Below are 23,385 nucleotides of genomic sequence, written 5' to 3'. Positions count from 1 at the left end.
ACTGTTGGATGAATGAACATATAAATGATGAATGAAGTATAAAGACTAAGATCTCAACTTAATGAAATAAAGTCCCTCTCTCTCTCTCTCTTTCTCCCTCACCCCCGCCCCCAGCCTCTGGCTATGGGTCTTGTCACTCAATGTGTAGTCCCCAAATCAGAAGCATCAGCAATCACCTGGAAACGAGGCTCCCAGGTTCCCAGGTGAACTATACCCAGAATAAACTTTGAGAAGCACTGCTGAGTGATCCCAAGCAGAGGCAGGAAGGTAGACAAGATGACCCCATAAGGCCCCTCACTGTTTTATATATGTCTTTCAAATCAAAGAGGTATCAGATTCATATGGTTATGGAAGGCTTAACTCAGGATCACTACAGACCCAGAGTGCTGGCCTAGGACAGGGAAGGTAGAATTTCTTTTTTTTTTTTTTTTTTTTTAAGATTTTATTTATTTATTTGAGACAGAGAGAATGAGAGACAGAGAGCATGAGAGGGAGGAGGGTCAGAGGGAGAAGCAGACTCCCCGCCGAGCAGGGAGCCTGATGCGGGACTCGATCCCGGGACTTCAGGATCATGACCTGAGCCGAAGGCAGTCGCTTAACCAACTGAGCCACCCAGGTGCCCCCAGGGAAGGTAGAATTTCAACTCTTCCTTCCTTTCTGTCTAACTCTTCCCACTGTTCTGCTCCTCCGGGGGTCCCAGCTGACAGATCCAGAGCACAGCATGGCTTTGCTCTAACTAATTGCCAACAGTTGGCTGTAGCTAGATTCGTTATTCAGAAAGGCTCATCACTCTCCTAATGCTGATGTAGCCATGGCTGCTGATGGTGCCTCTCACCTCCCAGCACCCAGGTCCCAGTGGGGCACCCTGGGTCCCTCTGGCAGCACAGCATCCTTTTCAGAAGGCTAAGCCAGTGCCTGGGGACATGGAGCCAGGCTGTTACAGAACCTGGTTAAGCTCTGCCCCCGGCTGGGGTGGTCCTAGGGAGCCTGACCCAATGATTTAGGTGGGTGCAAGAATGGGTTCTAGTTAATTCCAGGGGGAGGGTTACCTGGGACCTCTTGGATGAGCCGAGCTGCCCTCTCAGAGCCAGATTAAGGAATCTGTCCCTTTTTTCTCTTGGGTATAGGAATGGGTTCTTGGAAACCCTGCAGTGTGTTTGCGGACATGGAAGAGATACATTCTAGAAAGTTCATGATGAAGAAGTCCTGAAAAACTTCAGAGCCTCTTGCTAAGGTTTGACTCAGAGGCTCAAATGTGCACTTACTCTATGGCTTGGAAAACATGATTTAAATGTTTTCCTGCCTTTCTCCTCTAAGTTCTGCTTCTGTGGATTTGTCTTTCCAAGACTATAAATTCTTAAGGGAAGGGATGTATTGTGTCTTTCACACCTACCCCGATTCCCGGTACCTGGCCCTGCTAAGCCATTAGCTATCCACTTAGAACCATGCCTAGATACAGGGGTAAAGGAGAGAGTGTGAGGCAAGAGGGAAAGAAAGGAAAAAAGACAGGAAAGGAAAAAGAGCATGTGGGGGGGGGGGAGCTGCTTGGGCACACATCTCTAAACAGCGAGAATATGATGAATAAGACCCTTAATGAAGGCTGATGCCACCGCACACACCTAGTTGCTCAGGGACTGGGCCACACAGGTGAGCTCCCCACTAGCCGGAGGGCAGAGGTGGCAGAGCTTCTACTAACATTTTAATAAGAAATTTTCAGACAGAAAATCTGAAAGAATTATAGAGGAAATGCTAATTGTCTAATACAGATGGTGGGATGTAGGTATCCATTTTTTTGCTGTTTTTGTTCTTCAAATGAACCAGACCCTCTGGCCTCTGTCATTTCCATCAGTATTGTCAAAGCAGATGTGAGCAAGCAGTCTTTCTCCCAAAGTAATCGAAGTAGTTGTTAAAGCAATACTGCCCTCTGCTGACCACAGGCCCCCACTTCTCTGGGACAGCTCTGCCAAGGGAAGGACTCAGGAAGGCGGGATCCGACTGTTCTAACCCAGCCCTTTGCTTTGTCCCTCCTGTGTCTACCCTTTGCCCAGGCGCCCCCTTGTTGCTGAAGAAACCCATCCGGACACAGCAATGGGCACCAAGACTGACATCCAGCTAAGCTCAGACAACTAAACGATGTATTAGGGCAGCCAATGTCTTTGTGTCTTAATTTTTCTCTACATCCATTTACTGAGTATCTGCTTGTGTGAAGCCCAGCGCCAGGGCTGTGTGTGGTGCAAAGCTATAGAGCTCCATGCTCTGGATAAATAACTTGGCCACTCGGAGCCTCGTAGTCCTCCTTGGTAAAATAGGGATCATCAGTCTCTTTCTTCCCTGGGGTAAAGAAGGGCTCTCAAGCAGAGTGAGAAGGAGTGCAATAAGCCCAGTGCTTTCAGACACACCTGAAAAGAACCAGAAGGCACTCACCTTCTTAAAGCAACAGTGAACCCATTTCCATGTGGTTTGTTGACCTCGGGTAAATATCCTAGGCCTTGACATGCTCAAACGTTAACCATTCTGAGGTAGCTGGGGCTTCAATATCTCTACCAATGGAAAGGGGTAAAGCAGAATGGATCATCCCAAGCAGTGGCCACCTCTGGGGGCAAAGTCCCTGTGTAACTGACCCCTGAGAAAGCATCCAGGATAGATTAGAGCAGTGGCTCTCAAACTTGACCTGTGTCAGAATCTCCTGGGGAGCTGTTAAAACCCAGATTGCTAGCCCCGCCCTCAGGCTCTGACTCACTTTGTGTGGTGTGGAACCTGAGAATCTGCATTTCTAACAGTCCCCAAGTAAGCAGACGAGACCGAGAACTATTGGACTCTGCTGTGCTATGGTTATAACTCCTGAACTTCGGGGGCTTCACACCACAAAAGTTCAGTTCTTGTTCATGCCACATATGGATAGTCAGTGCGGGTGGGCTCCTCCACACCATCCTTGGAGGACCCAGGTTAATCGGCACACCCCCCCCACCATCTTGTAGCTGCATCTTCTATAACCTCTGACCTTCACAGCTGCTGTGACAAAGGAAGTAAAGAATCATATTTGGGCTTTTAACTGCTCAGCCCCGAAGTAATGACAGAAATCACATCCATTCACATTTTATTGACCAGAACTCCTCACATGGCCCTGTGCATATTCCAGGTAGAAGTCATCCGTGTCCCTAAGAAGACAGATGAACTGGATGTTGGTGACCCCTTGTTCTGATGGACATACCACCCAAGCATCTCCCTTTCCACTCACGAGAACATAGGCAATCAAGTACAAATGCGGTGGTGGTTCCTGGGGACATATTTTCTGTCTCTTACATGTTGGTCGTAGACTGATGGCGGTGGTGGGAGACAACTGTGGAGTGCTCCTATGAGCCAGGAACTCTTCTTGGTGTTTTTGTGTCTTAACTCACTTGACCCTCACGACAACCCTCTATGGTGAGCATCATCGATATTCCCACTCTATAAATAAGGAAACTGAGGCAAAGGGTGGTTATGTGGGACACTGCAGGGACCGTCACCCAGCCAGCCCGACACGACAGTCCATGTTTCTAACAACTGTTCTGCTCCATCACTGTGTGGTTCGTCTTATTTTTGAACAGAAAGTAGGGGAGAATGTAGTGGGAAGACCTGGTTTCTGGATAAGCCCAAACCTAAATATTCTAAGTCTAAACAGCTCTGCAGAGAGACCATCTTAACACAAGTAGCTCTCTTGATATATGAAGGAGTTGGCTCAAGTCAAATATGTGAAAATGGGGTCCAGGTCCAACAGATGGTCTTTAAAGGCCCTCACTGGTGAGGCCAAGTAGGTTGTGTCTGGTCCCCTAAATAAACGCAATCTTCCCAGTATTTGACCAGAGATCAGGAGGATGGGACAAGACATTCTTGACTTTTCTCTTAGGATCGCCTCCCAGATCATAAAGGTCCTCCTTAAATGGGACCCTGAACGCTCCTTACTCTGCCTTCCTTTCCTCTTTCCCCTCAACCGCTCCCCTTGGCCCTGCTCTGTAGGGAGAGACACTTCAAGCTGCGGTGTCCCCACCCCAAGATCTGCGCATCTCCTCTCACTATACCCTGGCGGACGAGGGGCAGGCTCTCACTTGACAATATCATACGAAGAGGCTTTAAGTCTTAGCGTAACTGAGGCACAGTCCCAATGAGTAAGGGCTGAATCCCTCAGGTTAGAGCATCTACATGAAAAATAAGCCCTTCTACCCTGATAGTGAGGCTCTCAAAATGTCTGTGGATTTATGCTAATAAAAACTGTTTATTCTGTCTTATCAAAGCTCCCCCCCACACACACACACTCCACAAGAAACTGGGAAAGGAGGAGCTAGAAAAAAAATAGCTGGAAATAGGAAGAGAAAAATCGTACCTGGACACCCTGGATTCAATGAGTTTGGTTTTTAACTCATCGATGCAATAGGTAGGACTTAACTGCAGAAACGGCCTCTGGCTGAGCCAAGAGTGGCCAGCAGAGGGCGCTGGTCCAGGGTCTTAAAGAATTTCAAAGCCCGAGGTCTGGCTTGGCCCCTCTTGGTCACTCCATATTTCTGGGGGACTGTTAGGTCAGCTAGAGGGATCTGTTCAACCCAAAACACAGGATATGTAATGGTCCTTGTTAGTGCATCAAAGGGAGTCGGTCTCTGGCCTCAAAATGTCAGATTTCTTCCCTGGGGGATTTCTTCTCATTTCCTGTTTTTCTGAATAAAAGTTCAAAATCTCTTGGCAGTGATTTTGAAACACAACAGTTTTCAAGGCAATCGGAAAATACTGGCTATTTTGTTTAGACAGCTATCAAAGATTTGTGGTCAGTTATTCCTAACCATCTCTGTCTCTGTTTCTCTCTCTCTCTCTCACACACACACACACACACACAAACCATTCACTCAACATTCACATTTTCTGCTGAGCATTCAAACCCATGTCTGCAGCCAGGAATCTGACTGAGGAGACGAACAATTGGGAATTAACTGAGTGCTCAAATAAGTTATTCTGCATGGAAGATCTGTACGGTGAAGGGTCTCCAACCTGCTCAGGGGTGTGCTTAGCATTACCAAGGCATAGTTCTACCAAGTAATGACTGAAGCAATTCTTTCTGACCCAGTCACCAGGTGGGTAAAGGCAAGGAAATGTATCTTTCCTTTCTTGGGAGAGCACCTGTCAGATGGACCAGCAGTGGGAATTGTGCTTTGAAAAACAGGCAATAACAACTCACTTCTCAGCTAACTCTGACATGGAAAGCATGTTGCATACACAGCTCCTGGGGGGCACCCCCTGGGCTCTGATTCCAGACTGGGATTGAGGGTTTCACACTCTCAGCAAATGCACATCTTGCGGGGGGGCGGGGGAGGGGGCAGCAAAGGCAGACTTGGGGTCTTCTGTGGCTCTCATTCCAGCCCATGTGCAGGGGAGGAGGACTCTTCCCTGAGCTCCATTTCCAACCTGGATTCCTGTGCTGGGATCCCTGCATTACAACTCTGCCCAGTGCTCAATTCCTCAGGGACAAGGGCACTTTCTTGCTTTTGTTTCCACCCCCAACCCGGCTTTGGAGGGCTTTGGAGTCTCACCCTGGTATCTCCCACAGAATCTCACCCCCATGCTTTCAGCCTGCTTTCCTGAATCGTAATTCCTATTTGTTGAATGAATTAATAAATTACTAGCTGCTGTATGCTAGGCACTTAAAAACAGTATCTACTCTAAGGGCCCCAAATTTAGTGAAATAAATTAATGTCATAATTACAAATGTTGAATATAATGGAAGAACGAATAAAGGACTGCCAAATACAGTGGAAAGAGTGAGTTATTTTGGCACGAAGGATTTCACAGAGGAGGTCAAATGTGAGCTGTTCTGGAAGCCTGGCTAGTAAGCTTCTCAGCAGAAAAGGAGAGGATACTCCAGGCCGAGGAGGAAGCCCATGCAAGGCCACATGACATGACAATCTCAGAACGCTGGCTTCTCCTAGACCCCCCACTGCAGCTCTCTGCACACTTGCGATGTCCCCATGACCTCTTGTGGGTATTCTGGGATGTGACAATTTGCCGCCATCCCAGCCATTGCCCATTACCACCCTCTGCAGATACTGAGCCCCACCTGGCCCCAAATCCTTCCATTCTCATCTGGGTTCCAGGTTATGAGAAGGCCAACCTCACTTTACAGAGAAATGTCCAAAATGGCTGATACTTCCAAAGCTTCCTAGGGCGGTAAAAGGAATGGTGTCTGCCTTGAATGCTGATCTTTTCTTCTGTCCCTGGAATCTACAATGCCCTAGTCCAGAAGAACGGAAGAAATGTCTTCCCCTTCTTTCCCCCACACCCCATCCTGCAGGCCAGGCCCCCGAACATGACCCTTTTATTCAGTAGGCTAATGCAGGTCCTCTGGACCCCAGGATCAATCAATACTTTTCTAGTGCTACCGAGCCCACTGGCCTTTGCCACCACCGCAAGAAGATAAGCCCTTGTGCTCTTTGTAATCCTTCAGTGCAGTTGCTTTCCCCAAGGTTTTGGAAAGCCTTGGCAGACCACTTTCTCTCTGCTTCCTCCCACCAGCTGGGGGGACGCAGAAGTGCTGAAAGCTGGGATCAAAATGATGCCTTACGCCGCGTGTCAAGAGCAGCCTGCCCCCATCTGCACGCTGCAGCCTCGCCTCCAGCGCAAGTGCAGGAGGCAGCCTTGGGTTTGGAGCGTATTGTGTCTGTTCCCGATGCACTGCGCAGAGCCGGGGCCAGCCATTGTTCTCAGCCCACAGACCTCGCCCTGTGGACACGCCGTGCCTGCATTCTCTCCCTCCCCGAGGTTGTGTCAATCCATTCTGAAGGTCAAATTCGGACCACAGAGCTGAGAACAGTCAAACAAGAGATCTGGTGTCTAAATCAAGCAATTTTTCTTTCCTCAGAAGCAGATCATTTCTGCTAAATATTATTTATCATCAATTCTCTTATTTAAATGTTCCATCTCAGGAACAACAGCGGACAAGAACATCGAGGTAGTGATGTTGCTGGCTGCCTCAGGAGCCCTCCTCCCCCTGGAAGCCTGGACTGGGGTGGGGGCTGGGAGGGGGGAGAGAAGGGGTTCACCTGCCCTTGGTAGGTATCTAGGGAGAGGAGGAAAAGGGATTTTCTTGTTGCTACTTTCCCCAGGGACACTGGGGGGTGGATATGTCCCCAGAATGCTGTCTAGCTCCCAGGTCCTAGCATCCCAGCTGTCCAAGAGTCCCAGGGACAACCCTCCCCTTATTAAGGAAAGGTTTTGTCTTTTGCTGCCCCTCCCACACTTATGACCAAGTCCATGACTAGTGCATACACCAGACTTCTGCGGGTGCTAGAGTACTCGGGACCACTCCTCTTCCTGGAAGTTACCCCAAGAGGGGAGAGGACCTGTCACCTCTACACCCTAGGCTCTTCAGCTGAGACTGCACGGTATATGGAAATCCTCTGTCCCAGACACCTGGCTTATAGGGGTGCACACCCATGCACGCACATGTGCCCATCGCTGCAGACACTGCCTCTTCCTTGGCTAAGTGTGCCGCCTCCACCCTGCTCTCCTGAGCTGCCTGACTCTCGTATGGGTCCCAGCAGTGTCTCAAATGGAGTCGTGTGCCCAAAAGGTCCTCTTCCTGAATGCTTATCGTTTTCCAAACACTCCACATGCATTTTCTCATTTAATTCTCATGACCCTCTTGTTGAGGAAAGTATCCCTTGATGCCCATTTGACTCATGAGAAACAGGCTCAGAAATGTTAAGAAACTTGCCTAGGATCACACCACTAGTGATAAAGCACCCAAAATTCAATCCCAAGTCTGCTCTCGTGCCTGACTCTTAGCCTCTTCACTGTAGCTCTCAAAGATGTTTATGTATTGTAGAGTTTTAGGATCCATCCAGGAGTCACTCCTGAAGGTCAATTATTCATTCAGTAGACAAATTCTTCAATAGGCAAATCCTTCCAGAATGCCTGCTCTGCACCAAGCACCATGAGGACAGAGGAGATTAGTAGGTAGTGTCCTTCTTAATCCCATTGGGTCCTTTCCACTGCAAGAGGGGGAAGGAGGCTCAGTCATCATCCCCGGAATGTTTCCAGAAGGCTAACATCCTGGGGATGACTGGTTTGAGATGCCCCCTCCTAAGGGAGACTGGGCAGCAGAGGGAGATTGGAGGCAGGGAGAGACGTCACCTCAATGCAGGCACACTGCCCATCAGCCCATAGTAGACACCTGAAAAATTACCTGTTCTTAGAATATTATAGAAAAGAGCAGAAATCACCACCCAAAGCAAGAACATGGAGAAGTATGAGGCAAGGCTTTTTTTGAGAAAAGGTTGGTCACAGCCCTGCCAAGAAACAGCTCCATTTTCCGCCATTAGCCTGCAGGCTGGACACAGGGACCAGGTCTGGGCAGGATGCTGCACTAGAGGGCAGTAGCAGCTTGCTCTTGGGAGTGAAGGAGCCCCGCTTCCCATCTCTCTGGAGGAGAGGCCAAAAGCAAGCCTGCTGCATTCTAACTCTGCCCAATGTGGGGGCAGGACCTGGAGGCAGACGTGTGATTTTCAAAGGGGAATAAATGCAACCTTATTTTTCATGTTTCATACAATCCTTTCCTTACATTTAACCTGACAGTAGACTCCTGGGATAGACCGACATCATTAGCCCAATTGGACAGCTAGGAACAGGAAAATCCTTGAGGTTTAGACTTAGCCCAGGTTGCTTGGCTAATAAAGATACTGTGGGAACAAATGCTAGATTCCCCAGACCCCAGTTCAGGGCCAATTCCAAGGCCTTAGAACTAGAACAGAGTAATGTGGGCTAAATTCTTTAGTGAAATTCTCACATCATAATTTTTCCTTTGTACGCCGTTTCTTTTGTTATTTGTTCATTCCCTGGAGGCTTAGGAAGAAACAGAAAAAGGAAATTAAAATCAAATTGGACAATCAGGTACTTTGTAAGTAGCCTTGATAAAAAGTTTGGATGAGGCAAGTGATACTCATGACCACCCACTCACTGCACTTAATCCCCTCCCACCCCTACTATCTTTCAAGGTCACATGGTGGTGACCGTGGAGGATCATGACTGATTCCTCCAGCTGTGGATAGAGAAATACATGCAAGTCATGATGGACACAGAAGAGAAAGGTTCTACAATCTCTGCCGGGGACCAGAACCAGGTTCTCACAAGGGAACTGACGAGGTCATCAGCCAAAAATCTGAAGCCCAGGGTGATGGGCTTTGTCCTGTACCCTATTTATTCCTGGAACATGGCACATACCAAGGCTGGGCTCATTTGTGAATGGGACTCAAGGCAAGGGAAGTGATAGATTCTTTTAGCAGAGACACACAGCAAACATGTGAGGAGGGGAGCAGGTGAAAATCTACTCACCTTGTAGACATCCCACCTGCACAATACAGCGCCACCACGCCCCCACCTGGGTAGAGCTAGATATAGCTGAATGTTTGCTGAACCTTGGCAGAGGCTGAAGAGAAGGATAGAAAGAACTAAAGACACGGTATATAGGATGAAGGAGCTATGGGAAAGAGGAGAAGAAAGAGAAAGTCCAGGTGGAATGAACTGATATGCCCCTCCCTAGGTGGAGGGGTCATGTGGAAGTAGCCAGAGGTCCTGACTGACTAGCCCACCCCTGCCACCCAACGCTCTGCACCCTCTAAAGAAATTGGAAGCTGCAGCACAAACCAGAAGAAATGGCTGTTTTAATATATTCTTTTGGATTCTGCATGTGTGTAGGGGCAGCCCATGGTAAACCCATTACTATGCACTGAACTCCTCCTCCCTCTGCTTTCAATTGTATCAAACTCAGGACACACCAGAAAACTCTTCTTTTAGGTTTTATTCTGCCCTTCGATTTTTCAGATCTCTGTGGAACATGCTTTCTGCCAGGTGATATGATAGCATAAAGGTCACGGAAGCATGGTTTCTATGCCTAGAGAGCTCATCACTAATGGGCAACCTTGACATGTGGCAGACCCAAGTCCCAGCCAGCAGAGCAGGGTGCGTGCTGTTGCAGAGATGAGCTCTGGGAGAATAGAGAGGGTCGTCCATTTTGCCTGTGGCCCCAGGGAAGAGTGATGGGGCGGGGGCGGATTTCTTAAAGGACCAGCTCAAACAAAAATATGAGCACATCGCAGGCTGCAGGAACAATGTAGACCAAGATGTAGCGGTGTCTATTCCTGGAAGTACTAGAAATCTGGTGTCTTATTTTTAAAACAAATAAACATTAAAGTAGCAAGTATTACATTGATTCATGCCTGCAATGCCGCCTGTCTCTGCTGTCCTATAATTTCCATTTCCTCCCTCTCACCCCCACTTTCTTGTGCCGGTTCCATTCTCTCTTAGCCAACTCCAGATTGGAAATGTGTTATGAAATAAGTGGTGTTTGTTCTTTGGTGCCCCCCCCCCATGACCCTGCCTATCATACTTTCAAAGCCTTGCACGATTTCTTTTCCTGCTTCACCAGCTGCATTTGGGGCTTCTCTCTCTCTTGCTCTTACTGCCCAGTGACAGTGCACTTCTCTCTGTCTCTCCAATAGGTATGGCTCCTTTCTACCCCAGGGCCTTTACACATTCTGTTCTTTTGTTTCTCTAACTTTTCACATAGCTAGTTCTTCTTGCTTCTGATTCCAGTTTGAAAGTCACTTTCTCAGGGCTGCCTAAGGTTCCCTAACACATATTTTCACAGTGCCCTAAACTGTTCATAGTACTTATCACAACTGTAATTATCCCTATTTGTTTAAAATCTGACTTCACTGCCAGAATGCAAGACTCGTTCGGGAAGAAACTGTGTTTATCTTATTTATTACTGTATGTTCAGAGCCTAACATATTGCCCCAAACAGAGTAGGTGCTTCATAAATACTTGTTTTACGGATGGAGGGATGGATGGATGGATGCACGGAGGTGATTCCCCCTTCCCTTTTCCACCCTGGCACCTCATTATGTCTTGTTGTCAGGTGGCTCTCCAAAAAGCTCAATCTGGAGATCTAATCAAACATAAAAGACAATGCAGACCAGCGCTCTTTGAAAGTGGAAGACTATCCTGTTCTCATGAGCTCTCCTCCTTACCCCAAACCATAAGAGGAGCCCTTATTTTGTCCAGTTGAGGGATAAGCATGACCACATGGGAGTGGTGGAGGGAAGCACCCAGTGAGTACACCTGGCCACTTCTCCCTTTGCCAACATCACCTGTGACAGGCTCAGATGCACAGGTGATTTTGAGTGAGAGAAGGATGCTCCCTAATGGGCATGGGCCCTCCTCCTTTCCTGTAACCCCTTCATTCTGACCTTCATCCCCTCAGGTCTCCGTGACACCAGAGCCTCCCTGCTGACGTTCTAGTCTCTAATTTCTCCCCACTCCGCCATTGCTTTCCCACAAACACTCTTGCATGAGAGCCCGCGGTGCCTCTACTACCTTCACAGCCCAGGCCAGAGCCCTCAGCCAGGCCACCCAAACACCCTGCCCAGCCAGCCCTGTCCCCCACCGCACTGCAGGGCCGCCTCCTCATGTCCAGCATGCATCTTAGCTGTTCCAGCCTCTGTATTTCCCTACTCCTACCTCACCCACCACACCTCCTAAATCTGGTCCTAGATCACCCGTAAGGCCCAGGCCGACTTCCATGAAACTTTTCCAATCCACGCATTTCCTGCCACGGCCCCATCTCTGGTGACGATGTGAGTTAACAGTACCTGATTTCACTATTGATTCATCTCCACTTGCTTTCTGTGTCTTGCCTCCTCTCCTGGGCGCATAGTTGATGTTGAATAAATATTCGGTTGAATTGCTGATTGGGGAAACCATAGCAATAAGGCCAGTAAAAGAATCTGAACCAGGCAAACCAGCACGCAAGTGTGAATGTGCGCATGCGTGTGTCTATGCACAAGTGCGCATGCGTGTTTTTATGCACAAGTGCGCATGTGTTCCCAGGGCTAAAAGCTCTCTTCCATCTCCCCGGCACACGTTCCGGAATGCCCGCCCAGCTGTGTGGTAATCTGCACTGCTACTCCAGCAATGGACGCTCCGCCCCTGCTCCCCACCCCTGATGCCCAGCATATGGCCTGGTCAGTACCTGGGAGGGCATCTGCCTTTGGAAGTCGGCATAAAGAGGTAACACTTTCTCCCATGGCACCCAACAGGGAACTTACTTCTGTTTCCGCAGCTGAGAAGTCATCCCTGGCTCGGTGGCTCACCAAGACCAGCAGCGTGCAGGTGGATGGAAGGCAAGGGGCAGGGTGGGGGAGGGTTCCAGTGGGCTGGTGCGGACCAGCAGTTCCTTGTCCAGTTCAAACTTGTATCAGAGCACATTACAGAGCAGAGACTTGGCTGATTTATGGGCTTGGACAGCAGTTCTAGGAATGTAGAGTCTGGGTCTGGTTTTGTGTCCCCAATACCTAGTACACAGTCAGTGTTGATAAATAAGGAATGAGTGCTCGTACGTGTGTGCTGGCTGCATTCAGCTCCCTCTGGAGATAAACTTTTTAACACACGTTTTGCCTGTGGGCACTACTTGACTGTCTCAGGCTGTGATAAACTCCCCAGTTCCAGTGTTCAAACAGAAGGAGGACAGCTGCTAGTTAGGGATGCTGTACCCAGGGAATCTAAGCAGTGGAAACGCAGGCCAAAATTCAAGACAGAAACATATAAAGAACCAGGGAGAGCTATAGACAAAGAGTTTGGGGAACAACACAGAGGAAGGAGTGACTACTTGTGAGGAAGTTAGAAAATCATGGAAGGTTTCATGGATGAGATAGTATTTGATGAGGATTTTTCAAATCTGAGGAATTTCCATAGGCAGAGAATGAGGAAAGGGCATTCTGTATCAGTAGACCAGTACAAGTGAAGGTCAGGAGCTTTGAGAAAAGTGGCGTGTTGGAAATCAGTGTCTCATATGGTATGGCTGGAGTGTCAGCTCCAATGGAGTCCCAATGGAGGGACTGAGGGGAGAGGGGATAGTTTGGGCCAGATCCTGGAATGCCTCCAATGATGGGCTAAGATGTTTGGCCTTTATTCTGTAGGTAATAGATCTTTTTTTGAGGTGGAAGCAATCAATATGTTTCATTGAGATAATTCCAGCAAGAACGAAAGCTGGAATGGAGAAAAAACAGTAATACTGACTGCCTACCATATGCTAGTTGCTGTTCTACGCAACTAGCGTTCTCTCTCACTCTGCCCTACTAGTGTATGAAATAGGTTCAGGAATTATCCCATTTCACAGATGGGAAAAATGAGGCACAGACTGGTTAAATCACTTGTCCAAGGCCACACCTCCAGTCATCCATCTACCCTAGGAGACTTCTCTAGAGCCACTTTTATCTATCCCAGTGGATCACCTCACCCAGGGACCAATAGAGCCTAGTCTGTCACCAGACAGAAGGGGAGGAAGGCCTGAATTAAAATTGTAGAGATGAAAATATAAAAGAGGCAGCATCGGGGCGCCTGGGTGGCTCAGTCGGTTAAGCGTCTGCCTTCGGCTCAGGTCATGATCTCAGGGTCCTGGGATCGAGCCCCGCATCGGGCTCCCTGCTCCGCGGGAAGCCTGTTTCTCCCTCTCCCACTCCCCCTACTTGTGTCCCTCTCTCGCGTGTCTCTCTCTGTCAAATAAATAAATAAAATCTTTAAAAAAAAAAAAAAAGAGGCAGCATTTACTTACTGCCTTTTGTGTAAAAAAGGATGGCAGGGGATATCCATATATATCTATCGATAGCTGTATCTATCTATGTATCTATATCTATATCCTTTTCCTTGCATCCACATGAAATACTGGAGGGATATACAAGAAACTAATAAGAGTGGCCACCTATAGAGGGCAGGGCAGGGGGGAGGGGGGGGAGGGGAAGTGGAGTGGGGTGAGAGTGGGGTGAGACACTTCAGTGTATGTCTTTTAATATAGTTCTGATTTCTGACCCAAATGACTGTGCTATTTATTCAAAAAGCACAAATTATTTTTAAATAATTGAAAAGGCACAATTTAAAAGCTAATTCAAAGAAACAACTGAAAGTGCATAACAGCTGATTGGATTTGGAAGGCAATGAAAGAAACAACACAGCCAAAGAAAGTGCCTGGCTCTCTAACATGAGTGTTTGGGAAGATGGTAGCTCTGCAGCCTGGATGGGGAAATGGGAGAAGAGTGGTTTAAAGGAAGCTATTATACATTCAGGATTATTTGTAGATGGAAGTGGACATATGGATGTTAAGGTTAAGGTGGACAACCCAGATGGGGGTGTTGATTGGGGATATTCACATGATGAGGGTAACAGACCCTGTAAGTGGATGTTGAGATTAAGGAAAGAGTAGAGAAAGAGAAAGCAACGGGGCAGAAGACAGAAGTTCAAGGAACCTACACTGAAGAAGCAGCCAAAAGGAGGCTGAGATGATCAAGAGCAGGATGGAGAGGTGAGTACAGGGGAGCAGAGTCAGAAGAGTTTCCAGAAGAAGGGGAGTGATCTCCTAAGGTCTAATGGGTTAGGACTGAAAAGAGGATGGTAGGTTTTTGGGATCAGGATGCTGTGCTTCTAGAAACAGCGAAGAGGAGACATATCAGAGATGTGGGGAAGAACCACCCAACAGAGGGTCCCCCTGCTTCTCTTCCCATTCTATAAGAGACAAATGGACACAGAGGGGTCTTCAATCCCTACATTTCAACCAGTGTAGATATCCTATTGCCCCAGAAGATGTTTTTACACAACACACTCCAGCAACTGAAAAGAGAAACTGAGGCAGGCAGTCCTAGAAAGCTGCTCTGATTTTCTGTTACCACCCCATTCAGGCCAATGGAAACCTGTAATGTGAGGCTTTATATTTGCTTTTTATTCTTCCTCCCTCTCTTTCCATTACACACATCAGTGCAAACACAATTACACACACACACACACACACACACAAGGCATAAAAGGGCCCTTTGCAAAAGCAGTTTTCTGGATCAGACTCAATGCTGCTGGGAGGGAGGGAAAGCAAAGCAGAGAAAAGGCAGGAGATGCAAGCCACCATGGCTACTTTTCCTCCCCTTTAAGACTGCCTGGTTACGGTCCTGGGAAAGAAAACCCCTGCATTCCTCCCCTTTAATTCGGTTTATTGTTAAAGCACTGGAGCAGCTAATCCTCACAGACCTGTAGGAGCTGGAGTAGGAGCACCAGGAGCACCATTCCTTCTGAGTCTCTGGGTAAGATAAGTCTGATTCTTTTCTTGGTTTGGGGAGGTTTCCTAGGCTTAGTAGGAGGCAGGCGGCATCTAGAGATGTGTGTGAAGAGCCACTTTTGCAAGCAACTTGGGGATTTTGTTCATTTCAGCTCCATTTCCAGTCTTGCCTGACTCTTGTGGTATCAAGGGTAAGTTGTAGCTGCCTTGGAAAATAAGTCTGACTGGGGGCCCAGTGGCACGTCCATGCAGAGCCATCTACCGTCACTTCAGGGTTGGCGTGAGTGGGAACCGCTTGCACTTCTGAGCAGGGAGAGGGGGGCAAAATATCGGTGTCTGTCCCTCCTGCAATGCCCGCCTGCAGGCTGCATTCTAGGGGCAATCCTCAGGGCTCCGGGGCTGGGAGGGGCTGTCCATCTGCACATCCCTGCCTCCTGCCCATCCTTCCTCTCTTAACCTCTCTGACCCCATCTGGCAAGGAGCAGTGCCCTTCTGCCTACCTGTCTGGGTTGTTGGGAGGATTAAGGGAGCCAGTGGGCAAAAAGGCAGTTTGTAAACAGCCTGTGGCTCTGCAACCCCCAGGGGAGCGGACCAGTCTCAGTCCCTCCCGGTGGGGTCCATGGACAGGCTCCAGCTCCAGGTCCCGCCTGGGCTCCGTTAGGATGCAGAACTCATTGCTCTCAGTCACAAGACCGCTCCTTCCCCTTCCCCAGGAGCGCGTCGGGCTCCCTTCTGTCTTTAAACTTCCCCAGTTGGGCTGGCAGGTAAAGATGTTAAAAGAAGGTCTAGATTCTCCACCACCCCCAACCGCCCTGTGGCCCCTTCTCTCAATGTAACTTTGACGCACAAGCATTAACCCCGAGGCTCCCAGAGGCAGCTGCCGGGGCTCGCCCTGCTCTCGCTGCGGTGCATGGCTGGCCAGAGGCTTGCTCTGGAGCCAGATAAACTGATCATGAGGAAAATCTCCGAGAAGGGTCAAAGAGTCAAGTAGGTTTCTCCTGGGGAAAGAGACAATCTTTCCCAGAGCAGAGGCCGGAAACAGCCCGGCTCCTGGCAGTCCTTTTGACCCAGGCTTAACCAGGGCCAAAGATGAGATCCAATAGGCCATAACACAAAGTGCTTAGTAATACCTGATGTGGGGACCGCACTTTACAGTTTATAATGTGCCTTTAATCAGTTGTCTTTAGGACAAGCCCACTGAGCTGGTGGGGCGAATAGTATTTCTCCCTTTGCATGGAGGGGACCACTGACACTCAAAGAGGCTTGCAGAGGGTTGCAAAGCTGGATATGGATGGTATCTAGTAGCTTTTGAACCCAGGACTTCTGACATCATCAGTGACCTTTCCATGATACTACAGATAGCTACAGTGTGTTGGGGGGGGATGGGGGGGTGCGGGTGTGTATTAAGAGCACTCTTGAGAAAGCGCAAAACTTTGGGAAAGAAGCCTGAGGTCTGAGTGACAAAAGGTTTGAGCGGGAGCCCGGAGAGGCAGTGGATGGCCTGGCCTCAGTGCCTTGCTCGGAGCATCCAAGTCACGTGTTCAGGGGGACTCGGTCTGGTGCTGGGGTTGCAGGAAAGCATCCTAAGGATGAGCCAAGGTAAGTGAAATCGGATAATCACCTCCAGGAGAGAGGCAACAGGTTTCGCGGTGGCTCTGATAGACTGGGGTTCCCAGTCCGGCTCTGCCATTTACTGTCTGATTTGGGGCATTTTTCTTACCATTTCTACCCATCAATACCGCAGCTATGAGATGGGCTTCACGACGCCTCCCCTAAAGGCGGCAGTGAGGCACGAGGGGAGGTGATGCAGGTGCCTCGCCCCGCGCTCAGCCCGTACCCCGCAAGGCCTGGGAGCACTTGGGGCCAGGACGGGAGAGATCCCCGCGGGCAGCGGAGAGCGGCGCGCCGGCTCCCTCCTCGCGCACAAGCTCGCCTGCGGCCAAAAATAACTGCCCCGCACAGCGCGTGCGGTGCGGGGCCGCCGGGTGAATGGGCTGCGGCATGAATGAGACTGGAGCGGCCGCGCGCGCCGCTACAACCGCAGGCGCGTCCCCGCGGTCACCGCCTGGGGGACTGGGGCCCAGCGGCCGCCGGGGAGCAAGCCGATGGGGGCCTCCCCGCCGGCTCCGCTGTCCACGACGGTCGGGCCAGCGTCTAGGGAGACAGGGCTGGTCACGCAGGGCTTCCTGCGCGCAGCAAGCCTTCTGCACCCCTCCCCGGGCGGAGCGTGCCCGGCGGCCGGGCGCTTCGAGCAAGAGCCCTGCACCTGCCCAGAGGAGGCACCTTTTGCGGGGTCTGGCTTAAGGGCGGCGTGTGGCAGACACACAGTCAACACTATTACCCCTGAAAACTCCCCAGAAGGGTGCGCCAGGGAGACCAGCATGATGCCCACGAAGAAACCCTTGGCAGGCGGTGTTTCCCAATGTGGCGGCAGGGCTCTCTTCCCTTGGTTCAGTACCAGATGAAGTAGTTGGTTTGCATTTCAAGACCGTGATGTATGAAAAATTAGATATTTTTAAACATTTTAAAATCACAGTGAGATGCCCACATTGTGAGGCGTACTTGGGAGCTGTACGGAACAGTGGATTCACGTCTCCTGTTGCGTGTTCAGGTCTATTTAAAGTCTTACTTGTTTCCCTCTCTTTCTCCCCAGTGCAGGGTGTTTAATTCATATGCCTGTGAATTATAGTGGTTGCATAGTGATTCTGCATAGCATTATAGTGGTCACAGACTGATTCTGTGCCCCCTGATGCCCCAGGAATGAGGGCGAAATAGAGCAGGGATCCTTATTCCCATTCAGCAGAGGAGGAAACTGAGGCCCCCTGGGGTTAGGAGCATATCAGGAATCTGTGGCACACCCTGCTCTCTCCAGGGAGACTCCTATGTGCTGACCTCTCAGCCACTAAATGAAGCCCTAGAGAATGTTCATTTCTTTTATAAGAGGCACACAATAAATCTTAAGCAACATGTGAATTCTGGCTTGTCACTGCAGCAAGAGGGATTTGCTTAAACTTAAATGTGGGCTTGAGCCTGAAATAAACTGCAGGAGGCAGTTGTAAAATGTCCTTCCTCAGGGATTTTGTGAAAAGAAACTGGCATGCAATGTTGGCCTTTGAGACTCCGGCCTAGTGGAGGTGCTGGGGATGGAGTCCATATTCCATGGAGGTTCTGTCCAGCCAGAAGTCTCCAGGAGGCTTTCAGATCCAGGGCCTGGGCTTGAGCTACAGCCCATGAGCTGGAGTGGGTTGTGACAGCTCACACAGGCCCGGCTGCATGTCTCTGACACCATGAGGAGAGCAATGCTCTGACGAGGGCAGCAGGCTGCTGGAAATTTCGTATGTTGCTCAAACCAATGGAGAGTCACAAAGTATCAGAAATGGCCAGTCTCCCTATTTTCCACAGTAGGCTCTGGGCAACCCTATATCCCCTGGATGCTAATAGGTGTTACACAAGGAAAGAGTTTCACAATCCAGTAAGTTTGGGGGATGCCAAGTTAAACAGCATTAACCAAGTGTCTTTAACAGTTGTCAGAGCCTTTAATAAGCTAATGTGGATCATGAATCTCTAAGAAGGAGCAGCAAATCTACTTTGCACACAGTCTTCTGGGACTAATAAAACAAACTTCAAGGAACCTTAATCTATTCCAGTCTCCTCTTTTCACTAAGGAGAAATGTGGAAGCCCAGAGAGGTATAGTGATCTGCCTGGGGCTGCACAGCTCCTCCGTACCAAATCAAAACCGGAACGAGAACTTGAGCTCTTTCTAATGTCCCTCTCAATCCAAAGGATGATGCAAAGTCCAGTATGGGCCAGAGTCCAGGAAACTGGAGGTCAGGGCAACAAAACATCCCAGCGTTAGCCTTTTAGCCCCTTATAACCAAGTGACTTACATATTGCCATGACTCTGTGAGCCCCAGCCTGGAGGCAGAGAGCACATTCTTATGAAAGATGATCCAACTGATAACCTCCCTCCCAAGACCCACAAGCCTTTCTGAGTCATACTCCCAAGAAATGGAAAACCCTGGAAGCAGACCATAAAGCAGTCTTAGGGTGGCTTATTCCACTGAAGTCAGTAAGAGAGCCACACACGGTCCTCAGGAAGGCCCTGAGGCCTGCTTACCATGCCCTGAGTGATTTATACCTGCTTGCTCGGAAGCCCCAAGTGAGAGCATAAACAAAGGCACAGTGGCTCTTGCCATAGGTAAAGTTGAGAGCCATTATCTGTGGGTTGAAGTCTGCAGAGGTGCCATTCCAAGATTCTCTCCTTCTCTCCATCTCTCTGGGTTGTTTCTGTCCAGTTTAGGAACCCTACCATGGGGTTTGGGAAACACACATTGAATTGAATTGAATTGAATTGAATTGAATTGAATTGAACTGAATGCCTGGATTAAAACATGGTGCACCGAAGGCTCTGGGATGCATTATCAGGAGGGGTGACTTTTAAGCTGTTAGTCCAGCTGATTCATTTAATAAGCACCACAGAGCAGCTGGGACTCCACATAGGAAACTTTTAATGAGGAGGCTATGTGGAGCAGAGTGGGCAGGAGTGAGGGGCCAGAGAGAGGATCCAGGGCAGTGTGAGGTCATGAGGTGACCTGGCAACTTTGGGGAATGGTGATGGCAATGAGGAGGCCACCGACAATTAGCCTTATCTGCATTAGAGTTCTCTCTGGTGCCAGTGCTGTTCCTGTGACCAAATGGAGCCTGGGAAGAAGAGAAGGATAGGGATCCTCCATGGAAGAAGCATGAGAAGGGCACCTGCCTCCTGGGCTTGTGGCCCAAGCATCTGTCAGCAACACCTCATAAAGAGGCAGACTGGATGCCACCACAGATCACACTGCCTGTCCCCAGAAGCACAGAAAGGGCGGCACTCAGAGGCAGTGTCCACCCCAGGGCTGCATGGCCTGCCCTTTAGGAAGAACTTTTCCCTCTGCAGTCTCCTCCCCAGCTGTGGAACTGTCCCCCAACAGAGCAGGAAGACCACCCCGAAAACTCTGAGCACTGCCTAGCAGCCAGGCGCCGCACTGGGCCCAAGGGAGACGAGGAGACAGGCAAGGTGTGGTCCACATGGAGTTACCTTCTCCTGAGGACATGACCTCAAACCAATAAACAGGAGAATTTCAGATTGTCACAGGTCGTACAGAAGCAAGGAGCAGTCTCACATGGTAGAGTAACTTTGGGTGGGTGGAGGGACTGACTCCAGACAGAATGGTCAGGAAAGGCTTCTTCGAGTGTCCCAGGGAAGTGCTGCTGACCGAGAACCAGGCCCTGAGTGGTGATGTTGGCAGTGGGGCCAAGGTGGTTCGGCTCTCTGTGGCCATTCTGCCCTGTCCTGCTGCGGTGCTTTCAAGAGAGCCTGACCTTGAGAACTTGAGAGAGGAGGCCCCAAGGCCTCCCTTGCCAGGGTACGGGTCCTCTTGCTAGAGGTCCCTCTGTAGAGCAAGGTAAAGAATCCATCCTCCCACCCTGTACCTGTTTTCAGTCCAACTCCCTGATCAACCCGCCCTAGCCCCTGGGCTCTCCTCCTCACTGGATCATTTAACACACACGGGCTGGACCCTTGACGTATGCCAGGCTCAGTACTAGGCACTAGGGATTCCGGGTGAGTGACCTGGGGCGCCTGCAGCACTCAACGGTCAGGGGAGGGAAGCTCACACATCCGCCATCAATCTACAGCTGACCTGTGAATGGCTTTGGCCCCAAGCAGTGAGCAGCGTGCGCATTCATTTGAGAAATGTCTGCATTTAGTCTAGCGGGGAACCAAAGAGTGTTATCCCCACACCGCAAAGATGGCCCCACGAAGAAGGTCGTTTCCTTAGCCGGGAGTCATTTCTGCAGAATATCCTCAAGGGCCTTGCCCTGTTGAGGAGTGGAGGTCACGGATGCCAACACCACGGTGTCTCCTGAGCTATACCTGTGAAATCAGCTGTAACTTGGCTCTTCCTGAGCTTTGAAGCCCAGTGGAAGTGGAGGCCAGAAGGAGAGAGGTGGGAGTACTTTGGGAACAACAGCAATCTTAGGGCTGCAAGCTTCTCAGAATGTGTTTTCTTTTCCTCTGAAAGAACCTAGATTACAGGAGTCAGGGGAGCCAGGAGGAGGACTTTGACAGAAAGAAGCAGGACGTAGAAACACTGTGGGCTGCCCCTCTGAAAGCCCATGGTTAGACCTCCACCACACTGGGTGCCGGCGCCTGGGGACCTTTCTGAGATCAGGGAGGGGCAGGAGTGACGGGGTTTCAGATCCAGGGCCGGAGTTCTCCACTTTGCTCTGAAGATAGAGCTCCATTGTTAGGATTGAGTGTATGGGAGGAGGGGTGGGCGGGAAAGATGTTTTCTTATAGCCTAGCTTAGCTAAGAATACTATGTTTTTAAGCTATTTAAGAGAGATGGGAGAGAAGGAACAGTGAGTACAGATCTGCTAATGAGGTGGTCATGCCTCCTGGAGAGCAGGCTGTCATTCCATGGGGCTCCGGCAGGGGGAGTGATGAACCCCCAGCTGATGGCCCCTGAGCTGGAAAGAAGATTCTTGATTAGGTCCTTACCTGGAAAAGCAGCATCTGCAGCCCTGCCCGTTTGTGAAGGGAAGAGATGGTGGGACACAGACTGACCCTGTTGATTTGACTCCTTTTAATGTCCACCCCTATGCTCCCATCCTGTACATTCTTCAAGACTGCAGTGTATATGCTAAGAAGCACTTGGTCCAAGCACAGATGCCAACCACTCTGATAAGTGGAAGCTGCCAGATTTGGGGCTAAGAATCTGCAGAATGGTATCTGGCTAAAGATAGCCCTCAATTCTAATATTTCATCTTCCCCAAAGCATTCCGCCAGTCAGGGTTCACTTGTCTCTGCCTCGTGGACCCTGCCCTCCAAATCAAGGGTCAGACCACAGCTGCATTGCTGGCGAGTCCTCCTCTGGCTAGTGCCTGGGCCCTGAACTGCTGTGTCCCTCTGGGCTGCCACCCTCCCAAGAGGAGCAAATTCCACAAACAGGCCTAAAGTACAAGCACAAACCACCAGATCTACATTGGAACGTACCCAATGCTAAGGAATTCGTAACATTTCTCAGACGCATTTTTCATAATCTCAGCCACCAATTAGTACACAGCGAGTTTGCAAGTTTACACACACTACTGAAGTGAACAAAGAGAATACAGCATCTTTATTCCCTATAAAATCTTTCTCATGAACTCCTACCCTCACCAGGCAGCAAAAAAGGGAAATGGAGAACTTTAAATTTGATCTTGTTCATTATAGCATCTCAGGTTCCACGGAGTCTCATTTAGCCAATTCAGTTTCTTCCAGGAAAAAACACAGCCCTGAAGATGGATTCTTCTCCTCCTCTTGCTCTACTTCAAGGGGGCATTTTATGTTATAAGGTACTTACTTGACTTGGTTGTAGATAGGAGAAGGGGGCCTCAGACTCGTTGGGGACCTTAGATCCTAGTTGTCTGGGAGCTCACCAGAGGATGACTGCTGACCTCTGAGGTGTGACTGGTCCCATCTGGCCTGCAGGGCATCCTGCTGACACCCTCCACTAAAGGCCCAACTCCCAGCCATTTGCTTCCGCCTGAGAAGCCCTGATCAAAGCTGTCTCTTCTTTTGGACCCCAGGGGACAGGCCCTCTAGCAGCTCTGTGTCCCCTCACCAGGGCCCCGGGCAGAAGTGATTGTAGCATCTGCCTGTGTCCATAGTGTCCGTATTCCCACTGCGGCCAATTTCAAGTTGACAACATGAGACGGCTCCACACAGAGCTGGGGAGACACACACAGTTGGCTATCATGCTCTGGAATAAGCTGGCTGCAACCCCCCACAGGCCCTGGGGAATTTCTGGAATCCTGCAGGTCATGCTACCCCGTCTCACTCACCTTCTCCCTCTAGGCCTGCCCCATGATTACTTCCTGCCCCTTTAAGTGTGGTTGTAGTCAGAATACCTCCCACACATGGCTTCCCCCCTGCAGGGTCCTGAGAAGCCCACCCATCCACCCATCTGTGTCACCAATCTCCCCCCATTCCTGGATAGGTGAAAGCAAAGATGTGTGCACCCATCTCCCCCTGTCTCCTTCCCAGGATCCGCTCCAACCAAAACTGTCAGTCTGTCTACACCTGTTTCTCTCCAGCAAGGCCCTCACTCATGTCATGTTCCTCTTAATACACAGAGGCTTAAGCCCCACATTTGTGTCTGAATGCAGAAGCGGTTTCCCTCTATACCTTAGAACCTATTTTATGACATGAGTCCTCCAGATGGAGGTTTCGATCGATTTAGTATCCCCC

The 23,385-nt window shown here is 49.8% G+C and overlaps 1 protein-coding gene and 1 long non-coding RNA gene across 7 annotated transcripts in view; one reads left to right on the top strand and one right to left on the bottom strand.

The window, feature by feature from the left end:
- LOC145722320 (uncharacterized) overlaps positions 1 to 12,374 on the bottom strand; it is a 61,606-nt gene extending 49,232 nt beyond the window's left edge. The window contains exons 1-2 of one of the 2 annotated variants that reach the window (XR_014146486.1): positions 12,126 to 12,374; positions 11,670 to 11,764 (exon numbers count right to left, since the gene is read on the bottom strand). This is a non-coding gene — a long non-coding RNA (uncharacterized LOC145722320). Of the gene's footprint in view, positions 1 to 11,669; positions 12,004 to 12,125 lie in introns of those variants that run through there. The other variant, XR_014146487.1, reaches the window with a different exon arrangement.
- Positions 12,375 to 14,973: 2,599 nt separating this feature from the next.
- The window catches only part of CAMK1G (calcium/calmodulin dependent protein kinase IG), a 29,363-nt gene continuing 20,951 nt past the window's right edge, over positions 14,974 to 23,385 (top strand). For 2 of the 5 annotated variants that reach the window (XM_081824881.1, XM_081824884.1), the window contains exon 1: positions 16,552 to 16,714. In XM_081824881.1, coding sequence (XP_081681007.1) covers positions 16,612 to 16,714 — 103 coding nt within the window. In that variant the 5' untranslated portion in view covers positions 16,552 to 16,611. Of the gene's footprint in view, positions 15,141 to 15,193; positions 15,307 to 16,551; positions 16,715 to 23,385 lie in introns of those variants that run through there. The other 3 variants (XM_081824883.1, XM_081824882.1, XM_081824885.1) reach the window with 3 other exon arrangements.

The sequence above is a fragment of the Leptonychotes weddellii genome, chromosome 6, assembly GCF_054177405.1.
Source record: "Leptonychotes weddellii isolate Sample4059 chromosome 6, ASM5417740v2, whole genome shotgun sequence".
Classification (NCBI taxonomy): domain Eukaryota; kingdom Metazoa; phylum Chordata; class Mammalia; order Carnivora; family Phocidae; genus Leptonychotes; species Leptonychotes weddellii.
The sequence above is the reverse complement of the archived record's forward strand: the minus strand, read 5'-3'. Positions and strand labels throughout refer to the sequence as shown.